The 22,136-nt window shown below is 40.8% G+C and overlaps 1 protein-coding gene across 25 annotated transcripts in view; it reads right to left on the reverse strand.

The window, feature by feature from the left end:
• Positions 1-22,136, reverse strand: part of PTK2 (protein tyrosine kinase 2) — a gene marked incomplete at its 5' end in the record, with an annotated part of 198,079 nt that overhangs the window by 128,209 nt on the left and 47,734 nt on the right. For all 25 annotated transcript variants that reach the window (XM_079722516.1, XM_079722514.1, XM_079722518.1 and 22 more), the window contains 3 exons: positions 1,611-1,673; positions 3,928-4,007; positions 16,970-17,057. In XM_079722516.1, the coding sequence (XP_079578642.1) occupies positions 1,611-1,673; positions 3,928-4,007; positions 16,970-17,057 (231 nt within the window). The remainder of the gene's footprint in view (positions 1-1,610; positions 1,674-3,927; positions 4,008-16,969; positions 17,058-22,136) is intronic.

Consider the following 22,136-nt stretch of genomic DNA (forward strand, 5'->3'; position numbering starts at 1 on the left):
AGGACTCAGTAGATGCTCAATAATCTTTGTTAAATGAACGAATAAACAAAGAAACAAACGGATATTTTTCAAATATTCCTATTTTTCAAAAACCTCCATTTGAAATGAGAACAAACCTAGCATGTACCTGAGACAAAACCTTCAACGATTCCTCTGATTCTGGTAATTTGTATTTTGAGCAGTAGGAAGAGTCTTTCAGGCTGAGGAATGAGGCAATTTTAAACAAAAACCTAAACCACAGTGAATGTTGGTTTTTGGGGTTTTTTTTTTTTAATGTTATTAATGATACTGTTGCTTCTACGCTGTCAACTGAAGGGCAGGGAAAATTCTACTTAAAATCGTTCTGCCTACGAAGCTATCCCAATTGATCTCTAAAAGTTTTCATTCAACTCTAACAACTCCGTGTTTTATCCTTATTTAATCTGTTAGGAGGCACAACATTATGTGATGGATGTGTCCATAAACACACAACCACAAATATTTAGTGAGTGCCTTATACACGGCACACTGTCATGAAACTTACATTATGCTAATACAGTAGGTCCAGAAATCAAGGGATGAATCCGCCTCGCAACGAGACAGGCTGCCCGGGGCGCTACCTCACTTGTCACAATTGGGACAAAGGAGGCTTGTGTGATTGCAAAATAACTATCACGTCTACCACCAGTTATTAGTGCAAATGGTCGGACCTGCTCCATAACTAATTCCCCCAAATATTTACTCCTACTTTTATTTTCAAATGACTGTACTTCCCCTGTAAAATCCTGTTTTCAAAATGGTGGGATATTATACTTTCACCGTGTGATAGCAGTTGGGCTAACCTGGAAAGTCAAATAAAATCCAAAGCCATGTCAAGTCTCTATTATTGCAGAGTACTTATGGACAACCTTTTACTTCACTGTAGTAACATCTTCCAAACAGCACAAGAATTTCAGTAATAATATGGCCAGGAAAAGTGTTGGCAAAAAGTTGCACCATTGTTAATGAAAATAAAACTGGAAATAACAAATATCAGTGATTTTTTTGCTGAATTAATTATCAACAGATAAAGTGCAGAACTTTCAGCCTCCCAAGACATAAGCCTCACTTTGTCTTATATGCATTTTAAATACTCTAACGTAACAGTCTAACGACTGTTAACTTCACTATTGGAAAAATATTCAGTTATCCTAAATTTTCTGATACATGAGCAACAAAAAACTCCCATCTTTCCACTTTTTTTTAACTAAGGGAAAAAAAACCCTTAATAAACTTATAAAGAGAATATAAATAACAATTTCATAGTTCAATATAAATCAGAAGTGAAACTCCATCCCAATATGGTTAAATCTACAGAGACAGAAGAGTTTATTATTTATGTGTTAACATGCCAAAGAATATTAACCTTAAGACATTTATCAACAAATTTAAATGTTTGCTAACACAATTAACGTCACCAAGAATTCATTTCTTAATAAAACTTTCCTCTTCCGGATATAAAAGTTTTAGAAACAGTAGTGTTTCAGATTTAATATTAAGTTTTAAGTAAAGATAAACCAGTAAAATCTACAGTTTGAAAAGTGACTTAGCTCTGAATGCTTGCAGGCAGCGCCTGGACGTGCCGCACTTACTCTAATACTTCATAGTTAGACTTCTTCTCCAGGGCGTTGCCCCGCATCTCCCAGTACGAGCGCCTAAAAGCAGAGAAGATACACACTCATAGATTGGTATTGGGAATGTCTGCGATGTTAAATGATTAAAAACCATGAAAGGGGGGTATCTAACTACTATGCGGCTAAGCCACAAACATTCTGATAAACAACAAATAAAGAACAAATTTGACTCGCAGCATTTTTCCTACATCCTAATGCAGCATAAATCAGTTAACACAGACCGCATCTCTATTGAACAGTCTCACGTTCCCTTTTTGATGTGAAGCAGGTCTGGCTCTTTGCAAAATGAGAAACCAGATTCCAGCTGTAAAAGAGATCAGCTACATTCGCTACTTTTACTTGGCCTTTCCTCAAGGGACAGTGCCAGGAACCCCAGGCTGCCCCTGTGGCCGGTGCGCACCCCACCTGCTCCTGGGAAGACCCCCAGTGACTAAGGACACAGTATGGGCCCTGAAGCAGAGCCATCGCAGTGGGCTAGTCCAGGTAACGGGCGCCAGGCTCTGCAGAGCAGTGCTGCCTATCTCGCTGAGTGTTCACAGTCTGAATTTTACCTCTTATTCCAAGTCACACGTTCAAGCAATTTCAGGTCTTACTGCAACCAAGTCCTTTCTCTGCAAAATCTGCCCCAAGTGGGTGGGATTCTCTACGTGTACACAGTTATCTCACAAAGGGACAAGGTCTAGCTCCAGCTGCTTTGGAACACACAGATATTACAAATCATCTGAAGTGATTTCCCAGGAGAACGTGTAATCAACAAGACTGTTTCAAACTTGTCTGTAATAACATGAATACTGGTTTTGCTTTTTAAATTTGTTTGACTTTTTCTTTGGCCTACTTAAAATTGAAAGTACTAGATTTTGACAAAAAATTTTAAAGGGCCCAAAAAGGATCACTTAATTTGTTCTCCTGTTTTCTCTTCATGTGGGGGAGGAGTTTGGGAGGGGCAGCTGGACAGGTGACTACTTTGTCATGTTTTTGCTTCAGAGTTCAAAAATCAGTGACCTCAGACAGGGGAGAGGAGAAGGATAAACGTAACATGGAGAGGCCAGAGTGGGAGGGGAACCCAGAGAGGCACGCATGCCATTCACGTAGGGCCTGATGCTTCTGGACCCCTCTTCCAAGTAATACATCACAGCATTGTCTGTGGGAAGGAAAGAGTGCCAAGTTTGCTTCCCAAGCAAAAACTGTAAAGGCCAGGAACGGGAAGAGACCAGTGAGAGATGGCTTTTTTTTTACTGGGATGTATAATCAAGGTTGAAAACAAATTTTAATGAAGAGTTGAGAGTTACACTTAATGATCTTTGGGTCCTTGTAGGAACCGTTATTTGATAGCCTTATATAATATAAAAAACTGATCTCTCGGGAAAATTATCACTAACTGTTTTGAGTACACATAATCAAATTTTAGCTAATTTAACCAACACATCTTCAACTAGCAGCCTGGGGTAAATTTTTTTTTTTTGGCTGCGTTGGGTCTTCGTTGCTGCACACGGGCTTTCTCTAGTTGCGGCGAGCGGGGGCTACTCTTTGTTGCGGTGCACGGGCTTCTCACTGTGGTGGCTTCTCTTGTTGTGGAGCATGGGCTCTAGGCGTGCGGGCTTCAGTAGTTGTGGCTCACGGGCTCAGTAGTTGTGGCACACGGGCTTAGTTGCTCCGTGGCACGTGGGATCTTCCCAGACCAGGGCTCAAACCCGTGTCCCCTGCATTGGCAGGCGGATTCTTAACCACTGTGCCACCAGGGAAGCCCCGAGCCGGGGTAAATTTTAATTAAAATTATACTTGACAAAGGTAAAATATTTCTTTCACTCAAAGTTTTAAATAGTGGCACAGAATATACGACAAATGGTGACAAATGTTATCAGAAATAAGAAATACATTCTCATCCCCCATAGTGGCAGCCATTAGACATATATGGCTATTTATGTTCAAATTTAAACCACACTGCACATCTGAGTACTCAGTATCCACCTTGGCTGGTGGCTGGCACATGGGATCTCACAGATACTGAACATTTCCTTCATCACGGAAGGTTCTATTGGGGAGCTCAGCCTTCGACTTGCTTACATACTTGTACTCTTATAAATCATTCAATTCTAAATATAATATTTTAAAAGATTCTAAAATGAGCAATGTCAACATAATTCAGAATATTTTCAAATTTTACTCGTTTTATTCAGTATTTTATTGATAATCTTTATCAGGAAAGGAAAATACCTAGAAAAAATAACAGAAAACATTGTTGAATGAAGACCTCAATGTCTAGTTACCCCCTTACCGTATTTCTAGACAACCCAACTTCAAAGCAATGTCCTGGTCCACTTGATCAGCGATCTCCAACATATAATCGCTCTTCACCTACAATAAAAAGGAATGGGTAAAATAATGTTGCTGTAAGAAAATATGTTTTAAACTTAGTCATTAAGTAAATGTTTACTGGGTGCCATTTACATGCTTTATACACAGTATCAATAATCACACTAGATGCTGGATATAAAATGAGTAATACCAAAGACTAGTTAAAGAGTCAAACAGTCTTCCTTTATGAAGAACATATATGATCTGTGAGCACTTAAACATCATCTGAATCACAATAACGTCAAGCTGCTTTCTACCCTCCATGTTGTCAAAGGGAAAACAAGAAGGGAGATCTCCATTTCCAGGCAAATTTGCAGTGCCTATATTTTCTGAACTCAGACTACAGTCCCAGCACCACTTTTTGGACCTCAATGCAAAGGTAAAGAAAACTAACATTATTTCAAAATCCATTTAATCCTCAACTGATGTGCTTCCACCTAACCATCGACTATAAGTGATTAATCTGCAAAGTGACAACATGCTTGAAGTGTGATATAAAGAGAAGGATCTAACAAATTGCACAAAGGCCTTCCAACCAATGACTGTGAGGGACTGATATCAGTATCTGAGAGCACTGATCAGTGTGAAGATGTTTTCAGAGATGAAATATGTAAAATCTCACAGCTTAGCATCAAGAGATGAAGATCTGCAATTGATTTTGACAACAGGGAGCACTCATTCTGAACCTCGATTAAGTGAAATGTTACTCCTCCCCCGAAAAGGAACTCTGTTCCTCTCATTAGTAGACCTGTATTACAAAAAATCTGCACTCAATTATTATATTATGAATTTCACCAATACCAAACTCCGTGGAAATCTGCCTTGTCTCGTTATATAAGTATTTCATAATACCCTCCCCTCCATTTGGCCTCCTGATCCTCAACCCTAAAATATTTACTCTCTGGTCCTTCACAAAAAAAAGTATGTTGCTTCCTAGCCTGTCAGTTCGCTTGTTCAAAAGATTTCTAGTCCCAAGTTAGCTACTTTGCCAACCTTAGAGTGGTAGCTCATAACCTTCCCTTGAAAAGACCCCCAAAGCTCCCAACCTCCTTCTTCCCGTTATTTTAATTCCCTGGCAAGACCAACAAATACTGAAACCAGCCACCCACCTCCTTCTCCACGCTTACTGCTGAGCAACTGGAGAAACTCTGCTCTGTGCTTCGCTTTACGTTCATGACGACAAACCTCAAACGATCGCCTGAGACTGCTGGGAAATTCAGCAATGCCTGCCCAGGAAGCTGGGCAACACACTGATCCACACTTTCTCCAGTCAACCAGCCACAGCTCTTTCTTACAGAGAAAATAAAAGTCTCCACACGGGGGCGCCCTCTTTAACGTCCCAGAACCTATAACCCGAGGGGCGTGTGTGCTCACCAGCTCACTCCTCTCAGGATGGGGGCGAGGCCTGCTCGGCCAGCAGCGATCTATTTCTGACCTAAACGCCATTTCCTCTGAAACCTTTGCTCTATTTTCTGCATTAGCACCTCTACCTAGGTGGTCCATAAACACTGACTGACTGAAGACTGAGCAAATGAGTGAAGGAATAAAGTCATCAAACTAGGGTTCGGACACCTCTGGGCGTAAATGTTATTTTCCATAGGAGTTACCAGCAACAGTGATTTCTATTCCTTAAATATAGCAGGCATTTAAGACTGATTCAATAGAACTGAATTATTCAACCCACTAAATTAAGTAAAAAGCTTTGATTCTAGAATCACTCTGTTTACACTTCAATTGGCTCTTTCTCCTCTGTAGCAAAAAATAAATCCAAATTTTAAAACTAACTTTTTTGCATCATAAGTAGGTTTATTACTAAACACAAAAATGGAGAGATAAATAAAGACTGTACTTATGTGAGCTAGAGAAACACCACAGTTGTTCTGACTGAAGCATTCAGTGCATCTTAGCTTATGGTTTGGTGCAGACTATGAAGCAAACAGAGAACAGCAATTCCATGTTGAGGAAAATGCATTATTACAAAACGATCTTAAGATTAGTTACTATAATTTTTAAACACTATTCAAAGGCAGAAAAATGTAATCACATACTTTATTCAGTCATCAAAACCAAATTCATATTAGTTGCAAAAATGAAAAAAAAGAGAAAATTAACTTAACGATCTTTATGGAAAATCCCTTTATTTATGAACATGACTTAAAAGTTCTGAGAGTTGTTTTTCTTACAGCAACAATCTACTACTCTTGACTCAGAGCTGTATGACTACGGCCTGAGGCCCATTCACTGTGTGCAGTGATCCATGTTTTCTGCCAAGTGTGTTGATACATGATGGAACCAGCCATCTCAGCAGACCCTCCCCTCCTTATCCCACCCTGTGGCAGCTGCCCTCTGTGAGGACAGAGAGCAACCCCCCTGCAAGGTCCCTGTCACCCAGGCTCCAAAGGGGGTGTTCTCTGAACCACTGTGCACCTCACGTCCTGATGCTGGGCTCATGCAATTTTCTTCAAAATGTAGGGTTTTTAACACTCAGTGTTCATTTCTTTATAAAACATTTCTAACTTTCATGCTTTCATTTGTGAAATAAATGCAATTTATTGAACATTTAAGTGTGCGTATATATAGCTATATAGTTGCTTACAGTAAATATACTCACAATGCCGTGTCAGACAGATTTATACATAACTTGCATTTAATATTCACAGCATCACTGTGAGTTGGACCCTACTATAATCCCCAATTAAGAGCCTCAGAGGGCCTCCCTGGTGGCGCAGTGGTTGAGAGTCCGCCTGCCGATGCAGGGGATACGGGTTCGTGCCCCGGTCTGGGAGGATCCCATATGCCGCGGAGCGGCTGGGCCCGTGAGCCATGGCTGCTGAGCCTGCGCATCCGGAGCCTGTGCTCCGCAACGGGAGAGGCCACAACAGTGAGAGGCCCGCATACCACAAAAAAAAAAAAAAAAAAAAAAAAAAAAAAAAAGAGCCTCAGAAAGAACCTAAAAAGAATGAAGATGATAGCAGAGGAACTACTTACTATTCCAGGGGTTAGGTATTACGTTGTTTTAGATACATTATTTATAGTCTGTACAATAACTCTTCAAGATAGGCCTTAGTCCTATTTTATACATAAAAAACAGAAAGCTTAATTACTCAAAATTAATGTACTCAAGGTCACAGAGCAAGCGTTAAAGTTAAAACTCGAAAACCCATCCGCTGACCCCCATAACTCAAGCTTCAGTGTGTTCCTATACCTTCTTGCAAACTCTCAGAAAGTGTAGGTATTCTCCACTAGAAGGAAGATTAATGACCAGTAAGGACCACAGCTCATAACCCTGGTAGCCCCAGGGTCTAACATGATGGCTTCACATGCATGTCTTAGTTTGTTTTACCACTGTCATTGTGTTGTATTCTTTTTTATATCATGGATTACTACTGTTTATTAACTCCAAATCCAGCAAATTTCCAAGAGTCTTTCAAGCAAAGATCTCTGAATGTTGTTCTTTGTTTTATTAAATTAATTTGTTTCCATATTGATGTCAATTTCCTGCTTAAAAAATAGGATGTATCTGGACTTCCTTCTGTGGTCAAGTATTATATTTACATTCATGAGTTTTTTCACCTTATTCTGCAACAGAACTAAAGTACAGGTTTTAATATAAAAACCACTCACATCTCTAATAAAAGTACTAATCCTAAATTGCTCCATAAGTTATTCCATATGCCAAGTCAATGCTGTGGCTACCACATGAGATCTTTTGCCTTGTTTTGGTCTCTTCTGAATATTCTGTCAGCTGCATGAATTTATCAAATAGACCTGAAAGTCCTTGATAGCGTGTGTAAAGAAAATGGGGCTGAGGGCAGACAAATGTGTATATAACCATCTACATCATACACCACCTGAGTGATCCGAGGCAGTTGGCCCAGTTGGCTCAACTGTCAGGCACTCCTCCCTGAGTTCTGTGAGGGCACAAAGCGGAGTGTTGGTATGCAGAAGGAACCCAGCGGCAGTTCTCAATTAAAACAAACTCCTTGATTTTCTCTTGTGTACGTAAGCTACAAAAATATATAAGTTAAAGAATTATGCTATCTTACTGAGTCAAATGCTTTTCCCACAACTGAGTAAGTCATTTAACAGGTATTCATTCAACAAATATTTACTGAATGCCTACCAAGTGCCAAGATACAGCAGTGAATAAAACTTGTATATGGAATTTACAGGGACATAATGGTGGGTAAATTCTGATTGGAAAAGGACTGCTCTGGATGTTAACATTGAGAACAGATTATAAAAGGCGATGACCAAAGCTAGAAAACCTGTATGACAACAAGTGTTTCTGCTGTTTCTTTTTTCTTGTCCATATATAATGGAAAAGTAACCACAAATATACTAGAGGTACTTGAAGAATCATATCAATTTTTAAAAAGAAGATCTAATGCTGAGAGTGCACGCACACACACACAAACCAATGTGATTTCTCAAATTCCAAAGGCACATAGTTCCTTTGTTTCTTGGATTTTTTTGACATCTAATAAATCTCATCCAAATTTTTGAACATCAGGGCATTAGCATTAAAACTCAAGCATCGGGCTTCCCTGGTGGCGCAGTGGTTGGGAGTCCGCCTGCCGATGCAGGGGACACGGGTTCGTGCCCCGGTCCGGGAGGATCCCACATGCCGCGAAGCGGCTGGACCCGTGAGCCATGGCCGCTGAGCCTGCGCGTCCGGAGCCTGTGCTCTGCAACGGCAGAGGCCACAGGAGTGAGAGGCCTGCGTACCGCAAAAAAAAAAAAACAAAAAAAACTCAAGCATCACTAGTAAGTCATTCGAGAGAATCAATTAGGCACCTAAAACCCATGTCTTACTGTGTTGTGGACACAATGGTGAATGCTCTCACTGAACGGCACGCTCTATTAGTGGGGGCAACAGATAATAACAGGGAAATACAACGTGCAGACAACAGACCTGTGACTGCCAGGGGTTAGGGGAGGGGCAGGCTGTGACCAAGCAGCACCAGGGAGCTTCTCTGTGTTGGTGAGACCGTTCTGTGTCTTCATTACAGTAGTAGTCACATGCCTCTGTCCCTACGATAAAAGTGCATAGAACTACACACACACTCCTACACACAAACACACGAGTGCATGTAAAAACTGGTGGAATCTGAACATGATCTGCAGTCTACTTAGTAGTATTGTGTCAGTGTCAATTTCCTTATTTTTATATTGTACTATATCATGATTGTAATGGAAACTGCTTGACTATACACAACTGTCAGAACTCACTGAGCTGTACACTGAAGTTAGTGATTCTTATTGTATGTAAAATTATACCTCAGTAAAACTGATTTTAAAATATTTTAAAAAATCGGATGTTAAATGAGAAATGTACAGGTGTCGTGGAAGGCTTTACATAGAAAACACCGCTTAAAATTGAGAGTTAATCACAGACACAGAAAACAACCTTATGGTTACCAAAGGGGAAAGGGGGAGGGGAGGCATGAACTAGGCGTTTGGGGTCAGCAGATACAAACCACTACACACAAAATAAACAACAGAGTCCTACTGCAGAGCACAGGGGACTACATTCAATATCTTGTAATAAACCACAACGGAAAAGAACATGAAAAAGAATATATATATATATGTATGTATGTATGTATAACTGATGCATGGTGCTTTACAGCAGAAACTAACCCAACACTGTAAATCAACTACACTTCAATTTTTTTAAAAAAGAGTTACTGAATGAATAGAAATGATCTAAGTCCAGGAAAGGAAAGAGGAGTCATGCAGAAAAATGTTAACTCAGCAGGCCTGGGTTGCTCAAACCCTACACATTCCCAAGATTATGACTGGCTCTTGGCCTCCTGGAGCCTGAACTCCTGAAATGTTCTGATGAGAGTGCCTTTGCCCACCTGAAGCCTCGGGCCACACCTACCAGACTGACTGGAGAATCTGTATGTACGATGTGATTCTGATGAACACCTGCTTCCTCCCTGGGGCCTGGAGCCTGACTACCTGAGGTCACACAGGTGTTGTACGCCCAGGAGATGGAGCCTGATAAAAACCTTCAACGCCCAAGCTCAGCAGGGTCCCAGGCTGGCGAACCTCTGCACCTGCTGTCACACATCACGTGCTGCGCCATGGGACTCCCCTGGGAGGGACCCGGGGAAGCTTCCACTTAACTTCCTCTGGACATCACCCCGCAGACCCCTTCCCCTTGCTGCCTTTCCTCTGTATCTTTTTGCTATAATAAACTAAAACCAGAAATACAACAACCTCTGAGTCCTGTAAATCCTTCTGATGCACGAATGAACCTGAGGGTGGTGCTGGGGATCCTGAGACAGCAGTATTTCTACCAAAGAAAAAATCTGTCCAAGGCCCTGAGGTAGACTAAAGGCAAACTTAAAATAGCAGCAGGGAAGAGTGACTGTGGGAGACTGACCATTTCTGCCTCCCATTTCTAAACTCTTTTACAGAGAAGGATGAACAAAAAACTATGGGTTGAACAGCATAAATATGACAGAGTTTACCTAAGTCCTCAATAACCATACAACTTTGTGAATCACCGAAACCATACAGGAGTGGAAAAGGAGAAAAAAAATGTACATTATTAAATCTATTAAAGAAGTACAGAAAATGTATCTTCTAATGAATGAGACTTAGACCTACATTTAATTTTAACTTCTTTCTGGAAAAGGACAGCTAATAATTCCCACATTGAAAATGTCAGGTTTTAAACTAAACCTTCCCACTTGGAGCTTCCATTTCAAAATGTTTTAAATGACAGAAAGCTTTATGGCCAAGAAACTACAGTTAAAAAAATCATTTCTGATAATACAATTATCTAAATAAAAACATGTAAAAGTAAAAAAATTGGAGTAAAATAACAGAAAGATTGACCAACAAAATATAAGTGTGCCCTGGCCCCTTACACATCTCTGCAGTTTAGGTTCCAAACCATAAAGTTAGGGTGCTGGACTCAATGTCTTCTTCAGCTTCCCACTGGAACTTTTTTTGTCAAATAAACCACGAATTATGTTACAGTTAACGTTTTTTAAGAGCAAACCGATGGATATACTCATTTTAAATCTTAATATATTTGTAGGAGAAAACAATGACAACCTCATGTCAGACACAGGCATCTCAGAAGCTGAAAATGTCAGTGGTACCCAATGGGTCCTACACAAGTTCAGCATCATCGATGCACATTTAGTTAATACAACTTCCTGACTAAACATGGACAGAGCCCTTCAAACTAATGGCCACTACTATTTACAAAAGGTTGCTGATCAAATACACCTTTAACAAATCAGAGAGATAAAGAAGAATAAAATGTTATATGGCAAAGGCAAAATTCAACTTCAAGGCAAAACATACTTTTCTTGCTTTACAATTAGCCGTTAGCTTTGGCATCAAAATTATTTTTTTAGACGCCTGCTCTACAGTGAATAGGGTTATAACAAGATTCTAGTTTATTTTTAGAGTGTGCTGATTAATATCTTTCAGAATATTCTAAAATGGGTCAAAAACATTTAGTGGCGTGTCACACTGGTAGTCACATTCAGGACATCTTTGAATGAAACTATGTGCATCCACAGAATCATCTCCCACCAGGAACCCAATGCTCAATACACCCACTGACATGTTGTTTTCCTCATGACTCCATCCAAACAAGGGGCATGATGAGTAGTGGGCTTGGGTGAAATTTCAAACTAAGGAATAATAAAATTAAGGTAGTTTATTATAAGTTTTCTTTCTCTTTCATGGGATGGAACTAGTATAGAGGAAATCTAAACATAATTCTTTTGCTTCTATCCTGGTAACAGAACCAAAGTAATAAAAATACTGATTCTTCTAAAACAGAAATAACAGATAGCACTCAGGAGTATGCAGTATTCCCCAGTGTAGACCCTCAAGATTCCCGCACATGAAGGTCAACAAAATGCTAGGCTCATAACAAACATGCAAGAAAAACAAGCCGCTGTGAGTAAGAGTCAGTGTAGGTCACTACCAACAGATGTAAAGCCCACAGACTCCGGATGTTACAATTCGGATTCAGAATAGAGACATCAACCCCATTGGAAATGATTAAAAAAAAAAAGGAGGGGGCAGAAAAATTAGTTAATACTAAGGGCCATAAAAGATGGCCTGGCAGACTGAAGAACGGGGGGTGGGGGGAGAGATAAAACTTAAAAAATAAATAAAAATCCAACAAATGCACTAGACATCAAATTGGCCACAGCTGAGGAGGGTTGGTGCTCTGAGAGATTTATGTGAATCCAGATCTCAGGGAGACAGGAGTTGAGAACAATAAAGAGGTGTCAGTAGATACAGTCTGAGAGGTTCTGATGGAGATCTCAACTGAAATCTCAGGAGGAATAACTAAGAAGGGAGAAAAGGCGGTATCTGAGCAGACGCCAACGAAGGCATCTCCAGGACTGATTAAAACGACAGGAACCCAGAGGTCCTGGCCACACAACACAGATCAAGCAGGAAAAATAAGTGGGAATCCCACCTAGTTTGTAATAAAACTGCAAAACACTGAGGACAAGTAAGGATCTTAAAGCCACCCAGAGAGAGGAGACAGATGACCTACAAAACAGACTACGACAGCCATTTCTCAACAGCAGCCACAGGGATCATACACAGCAGAGAACACCGCCGAAGTTCTGAGGGAGAACGACTCCCATGTGGTTCTGAACCAGAACCGCGGTTCTCCCAGCAACACCGTCCTTCAAGCAGGAAGAGAGAACAGAGATGCAGGAGCTACGAACAGCACAATGAACAATCTCAAATTGACGGTTATCTACCGAGCTCACTGCACAGCCAGAGGAGACACGTTCACTCAAGAAAGGTGTACCCCTGGCAAAATCTCAACATGCAAGATGATGAAACAAGCCCAAGAAGTCTGAACAACGAGTTCAAATGAACCACAGTCTCTAACCACAGTGCAAATTATTGTGGAAGTGAACCAAAAGGGATAAAATTTTAAAGCCCTATGTGATCACTTCCATTTCTACCAACACAGTGGACCCAATGTCCTGGCCACAGTGCTCATTGAAAACAACTAAAAAAGCTGAATAAAATATTTTTTAAAGTCTTCTGAAAAGCTTCTATGAGCTGAATAACAAACAAACAAAACCAAACCAAGAAACCTACTCAGACTAATGACGGAATGCAGAGGGCTCAGGGGAGAGCTAGAGTCAGCTTCTACCCTAAGGCCAGAACTGAGACGTGCACACGTATGCTGTAAAACGTGACAACCAGCAAACAAAAGTAAGAGAATGATAAACACACAATTCAGGACCATGGCTGTCTGCCTGGAGTGAAGGGGTTGGGATGGGGGGGCGTCACAGGGACATGGGGCCAGGAAACATCAGGCATGTTCTCTTCCTCTAGGCAGTGGGGTCAGAGGTATTCATTTTATTACTAAGTATCACACCTTACTAAAGAACACATGTATCAGATGTTACAGAATCTAAACATGTCATCAAAACCTGAGCCCCTTAAAAGTGCATCAATTTAGCTTGGAATTCAGTGAAATTAGATGTATGCATATGTGTATGCATCTTAACATATTTGCATCAAATATTAAATAACTTTAAAATTAAATAATGGGTGTCATCAAATTCTGAGGCCCTTATAAAATAATTTCTCTCAGAATTTGGTGAAAATTTCCACACACAAGTTCTTACAGGTATTTCAGCTGCATTCTCAGTTCAAAAGACTTTGGCTATAAATAGCTGAAGGGCCAATTTTTCATTTATACTTTTTTTTTGGCATGTTTGTTTAAATAGGAGGAAGTTCTGAATTCCTAACTGATTTTTCAACAGTGAAATTAAATCTGTTCCCAAGTTGGGTACTGCCTGGGTAGGATCACCTCTAATAGTTCTCGAAATAACTAAATAAATTCTAGTTCTAGAACTTCCATGCACAGACCAGGACAGACTCTGCACTGAAAGATTATCACAAGAAGTCAAATAAATATAAAATTACTTGCCAAAGCAGCAATGCAAAAATCATACTATTTCTAAAACTTTGTCAGATGAGGGTAAAATAAATGTACATTTTTCTCACATAAACGGAACTATATTACACTCTTTATTTTTTATATGGCCTGTTTTAAACAATAGCGTTTAACATCACAACTTCCATACCCATGAACAGAGCCGCAATTCACTAGTTATAGGCCTGGATAAGCAGTAACACCGGCCATCAACACGGGAAAGAGGTGTTACTATGACCACACCACTATTTCCCCTAAATTACAAGTACTTGGTAGGATATTATAAAAGCATACACAAAATGAAAGTAATTATTAGGACAGAGATAATTTAAGTGATGTTTTAGAATATTTTCTGGACTTTCTAAAACTGTAATATAAGATTTAACAATTTTAAAAAATTTAAAAGGGGATAGGCAGAAGAAGAGAAGTTCTAGAAATGGATGAAAGCAGAAGGTGAGGTGGAGGGGCTGGAAGGTTTGCATACAGAGCACATGGGAAGGAAGAGGTGTGTCCCATCCCACAGTGTGCAGCTCACAATTGTATTGTGACACCCAAGTGGAAACGCTGAATCCTCAAAAGCCTGGTACTGTGTACAGACTGAAATTCCAGGTGTTATTGGGCAGGTATATGGTAGACAATCAGACCTTACTTAATCAACATAAAGACCCTATGCAGGAGGTGTTATTTACCTACATGTGAAGAAACTAAGGGAGGCACCTGGAGCCACAGAGCTGTGAGATGCAGAACAGGCACAGTATGCGGGCTAACGACACCTCACACCTCTCGGGCTTTATAGAGGCCACTCACCCGAATCACAGACTGCAGTAAGATACGTCCTATTAGTAAGAGGAAATCTGGGATACACTGGTACGTGTGCTAGCTTTTAATCATACACATAGAAGCAAGGTCTTCCAACAGGAAAAAGTAGGACAACCTAGTAACAGCGTGAAAGGAACATAAAAGTTGCCAACTTTTAGGTTAGCCTAGAAATTATAAAAAGGAATAACTGGGAGCTATTTAGGCCCGTCTCATGCATCCTGGAAATCAATGTCACTAAAGGAGTCATAGATATAGATATAGATACCAGTGATATAGATCATCTACGAGAGAGAAGAATACAATATAAATACATCCGCTAACTAAACCCTGTCCCCTCCTTCACCAAAATGCTCGGCAGACGGCTAGAGGGCCAGACGCAGGGACGTAGGAGAGAGGCAGCCTGTAAACTGAAACCGCTCCGTAATGAGTAGGCCTCACACATGCTCAGCTGGAGTCCAAACAGGATTTCTCTCTGCTTCGTTGAACGCAACTCCCTCTCCCATTCGACTCCGTATTATTATAAATCTTCAAAAGCTCCCCTAAGTACCTCACCTAACACCTTACATTTCCTATATGACTTCTACTTCACGGACAAGAAAACATCTCAAGAGCTGGATGCTGCTCTCACAGGTTGGATCTTAAAAGCAGGAATATCCACTTACCTCAACAGGGAAATGAAACCATCTACCTTGCCCTCCTACCGAATCCCACCCACCTTTTCTCCTTCCTGACACTGAGTGACTGGGTTGACGCCGTCAGTCTCTTTCTTCTTCATTTTCATGCTCCAGTTCGTTCAGTCTCTAGTCCCAGCAAATCCATCCACTAAATTTGCTTCCTACCACACCGTGGGACCTCCCAGCTTTCTAGCTTCCTGCCCAAATGGGTGACAAGCCCCCACTAGGTTACAGCCTTTTTAAGACCCAATCCATCCCTGGTATGGCCATCACATCAGGGTGGTCTTATTTAAAAAAAAAATTCTGATCATGATATTTGCTAATTACATTCTATAAATGCTCCCAATTTTCTGCAGGAGAAAACCTAAAACCCTCTCTTTACATGATGTGGTCCCATCTCTCTCACCCGTTTCCTTTCAAATCATTTTAGCTCAGCTTTAAATGCACCATGTTTTCTCTTCCTCACCTACAGAGTTGGAGACTCCTTAAAGCAGGGGTCCGCAACCCCCAGGTCGTGGACTGGTACCAGCCCACGGCCTGTTAGGAACTGGGCCGCACAGCAGGAGGTGAGCGGCGGGCAGGTGCAAAGCTTCACCTGCCGCTCCCCATCTTTCACATCACCGCCTGAACCGTCCCCCTCCCCGGTCCATGGAAAAACTGTCCTCCAGGAAACCGGTCCCTGGTGCCAAAAATGTTGGGGACCGCTGCGTTAAAGGACAGTTTGCAGGGGAGCCACCTGGACCCCAAACCTCCCCTGTGTTAGCACCTCCGTCCAGGCACGGCCACACCATTTGCACTTACAAACAGCACAGGATTGAACACAAAGGTGCTGTTTACAGGAAATCCACTAGACTGAGGAATTTAGAAGTACAGATTATGTCATTAATTTCTGCATTCTTGACCCCGAATAGACATTTAATGAATAATTTTATTAAAATAAAAAATTTCCCAGCATGTTTAATTGCAAAATTGTATGTACAAATGTCTCGCTGATATTCATTAGACTTTTTTTGAACTCTTCACAAATACTTACAAGTAACATTTATTTGACTGGAAAACTGGTTCATTTATGCCACAAGTATTTATTGTCTAACTAATACGGGGTAAAAAGAAAGCTCCTTTTAGTGTAAAAAAGTCAATTCTGCTGCTTTGTTGTGCAAAGTGTTACTGAGATTACATGGGTATAGTTGGCTCTGAATAAACATCTGACAAATTTGTTGATATTCAGGCATGATAATTACACTTGAATTAAAGACAGAACAGTGGTTGTGTCACTTAGGACTTCCTGTCTCTACTTAAAAGAAGTATCTTTTAAGACCTGCCCAAGCATACAAAAATTCAGTGTCAACAATTCATAATTTCTTACTAATTATAAGAATCTCTCTGCCCTACTGGGACAAATTTATATTCTCCCAAATGTTAGGTTTAATCTAATTCTAAAATAAAACCATGAAATAAATAGGATTCAAAGAAACAAAGAAAAAAAGTGTTATTAAAGCATCCTCCTGTACCTGTTGATAGAAGAAATTCAGAGTTGGCTTGTCTTCAGTAAACTGGTTTAGAAATCCTTTTGGCAAATAACGAATTCTCAATTCATATCTAAAAAATAATTAACAAAATAAAGCAATTAGAAATAAGTCATTTTCTCAATTCATAGGCTACAATATTATTTTGAGTATGGCACTGCCAATTACTCTGAAATATTATTTTAAAAATAAGTTAAAATATAATCAATTAATCTGTCAATGTAAATGTTTTCTTTTTCAGCACAAAAACGTGCATGTGAGTATGCTACAGCTCGAGGATTCTGCAGGAGACGGAGCATAATGAGAAGCCCAGAGGGCGCCCAGGAGTCCCTCCAGCCCCAGTGCCCAGGGGCAGCACCACCTTCCACTCCCCAGAGGTGAGCTCTGCATGCCTGGAGGCACACAGGATGTACTCTCGTGTGTCTGGCTTCTTTCACTCACCAATATGCTCGTGAGACTCTCCCCTATCGAGTAACTGCAGTTTGCTCATAGCTGACAGTCCTGCACTGTATGATAGACCACAATCATTCATCCACATTACTGTGATGGCCGTTTGAGTAGTTTCCACCTTGGGGCTATTAAGGATAATGCTACGAGCACTCTTTATCTTCCTCTAAAAAAGTAATTCTGCTCAGGAAGCCAAACTTCAAGAATGGTCAAAACAAATGAATTTCACCAGAATGCTCTCCCTGTGCCTCATTCTGTGTGTGTGTCCACCCGTAGGAACACTCACATGCATGCCTTTTGGTGAACATATGTACACATCTCTGCTGGATGTAGACCAGGAGCATCATCACTGGATCCTAACGAACACACACATTAGGCAGCGCAGATATGACCAAAGAGTCAGGTAAAGAGCTGCACCAACGTGCACTCCCACAAGCAGCACGGGGTATTCTGGTTCCACTATTCCTCACCTCTACTTGGTACTTCTAACCTTTTCATTTTAGGACCTCTGATATTTACAGCAAGAGTACACAGTGGTTTTAATTAGTACTTCCTTGATGACTAACACAAATGGGCGATTCTTCATTTGATAATTGACCATTTTTGGTTATCTTCTTTTGTGAAGTGTCTGTTAAAGCTTTTGTCCCTTTTTTACTGAGTCGTCTGTGTCGTGTCCCCCACCCCCCGCACCCTGCCACTGATTTGTAGGTATTCTTTACATGTTCTGGACGTAAGGCCTTTGTTAGACTTAGTGAATATCCTCTCCCACTCTATGGCTTGCCTTTCACTATTTTAATGGTACCTTTTAAAAGTTATTTTTAAAATCTTTTTATTTTAACAGTATCTTTTGAGGAAGAAAGTTTGTGATTTTTATGCAGTCCTATTTATTCCTTTTCTTTTTAATAAATTATCTTAGTGTTTTGTTTATAAAATATTTGCCTACACAAAGGTTATAAAGATATGAATTTTTTCTAAGAGTTTCATAAACTGATCTTTTAAAAATGTATTAGGCTCACAGGGAAAATAACGCAAAGTAATCAGGACAATTCTTTTGGTTCAATTAAGGGTAGAAAAAATGCAAGATACACATACACAAGTTCTGCTGAGATTTTTAAGTGTCCGTCTTATTAAAATACACAATTGCCAAACAATGAGGTTCCATTGTACTTCTGTTCTCTGAAGGAGTTCCAATAACTTACTGCAGATACTTTACATTGGGCAACTACTTATAGAAGCACAATAGGTTTCATTTATTTTGAGTTTAGGACTTACCAGGCACCTTATATGAACCATTTCTCTTAATCAACATAATAATCAAAGAACAAAAGTGTACTTATTCACATTCAGCAGACCAGGAGAACGATGCTGGCAAAAGCAAGCAACCAGTTCCCAGGCTGGAAGCTCCAGGATCAAACAGGCTGCAGGAGGCTTTGGTATTAATGTTACTCCATTTTAATGATTAAAAAAAAAAAAAAAAAAAAAACTGGTTCAAAAGTCAAACATTTGGCAGCCTGGCTCCACCTCCACGCTCTTAACATCCAGCATCCTGATGATGACATCGACTAACGTTTAGGGACTACTCAGGATATGACAGAAATTGTGATAAGCATTTTAACCAGATGACTTCTTTTCATCAGCAACAACCCCACGGAAGCAGAAAGAATGTGGGCTCTGGATCAAGACCGCCTGCGCCTGAATTCTGGCTCCATCACTTGTTCACTGTCTGCCATCACCTCTCTGTGCCTCAACTTCCTCATCAGGACGCCAGAAGTGAATGAGCTGTCACTGCACACCACCATAACCATCTTGACGGTTTATCTACCTCATCAGTCACTACTCAACAAAGATTTACTTCGGCACTAACCATCTACAGACACAAGAGGCTGGGAAGACATTAGTGAATCAAACAGGCACAAAGTACCAGCCTTCAGAAAGTCTCTATTTTCGTGATGGAAGCCAGACAGCAAACACATAGTATCCTTGAGGTGGTAGGTAATGTGATAAAGGCAAATAAGCCAAATAAGGGGAGTAACAAATGATGAAGTACTATTTTATAAAGGGAATTGGTGAAGGTCACTCTGACTCAGTGATACCGGAAGGAAGACCTAAAGGAAGTAAGGAAGGGAGTTATGCAGTTATGTGCGGGGAGGAAACTGTTGTAAAGGCCCTGAGGCCAGAGGGTGCTTGGGGGCAAATGCAGCTATAGCCCACTGACCGAGGGCAGTGAGTAACAGGGCTTCTGGGAGGTGTGGGGTCAGGAGCCGGCAGATCTCACAGGACCCTGCTGATCATGGTGGTGGCGCACATCCCAGTGAGAAAGGAAGCACCAGGGGCACTGTGGCCAGAGCAGTAACATCACATTACTGAGGCCTAGCCAGGTGGTACTAGGTAGAGCAGACAACAGGGACCAAAGGGAGGCCAGGAGGGGACTGGCCAGAAATAGTGACCAGGTTACTATTTCACCCAATTTTCATAGATGGGGGAGAAAAGAATTTTGGGAATTAGGTAATTTTGCCAAGGTCCCACAGCTATTAGGAGGCAGACCTGGGATTCCACTTCAATGTGCCTGAATGCCCAGAGGCAGAATGAAACTAAGAGAAGGCACCTGTGCTTAGAAACAGAGAGGAATGTAAGTTGATCTTGGTCATGGGGGTGGGCAAGGTTTTTAGATCGTATTAAGGGTTTTGGTCCCTGCTTCAGCCCACTACCGTCTAGCATATTCCCCCTCACAACCCTACGGAAACTTGACTCAAGGCCTCCCACTTTAATTCCAGTCCAAACACCTCACCCCAGTCCTTAAACCGCAGCACCTGAAGCCCGCAGCCTACCGGCCCACTCGTGCCAGCATCGCCGCTCCCTTCTCCTCCGTGAAACTCACCGTTTTCCTCATACTTCTGCTGCTCTTCTAAGAGCCTGGCTGTGTCCTGACACATTTCCACGTCTCTGCTCTAGGCCACTCCATGGATTTCTGAGCAGCGGCTGACTACAACATGCCCCAAATAAAACCATCCTTTTGCTTCTACTAAGTAATGTATTAATATTAATGCCACCAACAACTAACTTCCTCAGTCTTACCTCCAACTATGAGCACCAAGATACCCACATCTAACGGACTACTGATGGGGAGGGGCAGGAGATGTTTCTGAAAAGTTGAGCTGGAGGAAGATTTGATATAACCCTGATAGGAGAAGGGTTAGCTGGCCAGACTGTGAGGAGTGGAATAAACAAAAGTACAATTTCACGAAACTGCACAGATGACCCTCATAAGCAATGTGGTGTGGACAGCTCTTTCTTACAATAGACTTCCAATTTAAAAACCCAGAAGGAAGGATAGAAACAGAAACTCACCATTTGGCAAAAATTACAGTAATGAATACTGCAAAAAAGAATCACCAATGATGCTGAGATTAGTGGGTGAAAATACAATGAGAAACAGAGTATATGCACAGTCTCTGTACTTCCCCAGAAGATGTTACTTAACTACAAAGGGAAAAATAATAACTTTATAACAGAGAAACCTGGCCACCACCTTACATCAAACGATCCAAGTTAAAACCGCCAGTAAAATGAGTCATAGCATCATCGAAGACTTCCTGCTAAAATGCAGTGAGAAAACCAACATCTTGACTGTGGTGCTCTTCCCAAATGCATAAGCTCAATATAATCATGGAAAAAAAAAAAAAAAACAAACAGACAAACCCAAATTGAGGAACACGGTACAACCAGCCAGTGTTCTTCAAAAGGGTCAAGGTCATCAAGGACAAAGACAACCTGAGGACCTGTCCCAGATTAGAGAAGACCCAAGGCAACAGGACACTGAGACACACGGTGCTCTGATCTGGATCCTGGGCCAGAGGAGGGACAACTGTGAAATTTGATGACGTCTGTAGATTAGTTAATAGTATTGTAACAATGTTAAGTTCCTGGTTTCAATATCTGGACTATGTTTAAGTAAGATTTTAATATTTAGCGAAGCTGACTGAAGGATACACAGGATTTCTGTGTACTAGTTTTGCAACTTTTGATACATATTGAGAATAAAAAGAAATTCTCACGTACCTAAGACTGACTGTTCTGTAGCTGTGATAACAAATAACCACCAGAACGAGTTTTAAACCAGCCTGGTCAATAAACATCAGTTTTGTGTAGCCACAGACCGGCCAGAAATCTGTTCATCTTTGTGCTGTCAGCGTCTGGTGCAGAAGCATCCAATAAATGTTCAATTAATAAATCAGCAAATTTGGGAGTCCATCCTGTTTTTTAAAGGGGTCACTTCCAAACTTGTCAGAATGTTCCTCTATTTACTCTCTTACTGCTTTAAATCTTCTAAAGGACGCTTGTTGAATTCAGTGTTATCATGAAAGACTAGCTTTTCAAATTAAGGTATAGGCACTGTCGTTTCAAGATAACATAGAAAACTATCAAAATACAATCTAAAACTTCCTAAGCTATCATTAGTCATTTTCTTTTGTCATCTTTGAAAAGGGAAACCTCTCCTCTACATAAAAGACTTCTTTTTTCCTGCAAAGGTCTGAAAAAAAAAAAAAATCATCCCTTTGCAGAGCAAGAAGCTGCTCAACAGCCGTGAGCAGGAGAACGTGAACCACATCTGATAAGATGAAAAGGACTTTCTTTTTCACTCGCTCTGCAGAAGCCCCACAATTCTCTCTCAAATGCCAAGAGAGCCTCATCTCAGACCTGGCTC

This window comes from Hyperoodon ampullatus (genome assembly GCF_949752795.1).
Source record: "Hyperoodon ampullatus genome assembly, chromosome: 17".
In the NCBI taxonomy this organism is placed as follows: Eukaryota; Metazoa; Chordata; class Mammalia; order Artiodactyla; family Ziphiidae; genus Hyperoodon; species Hyperoodon ampullatus.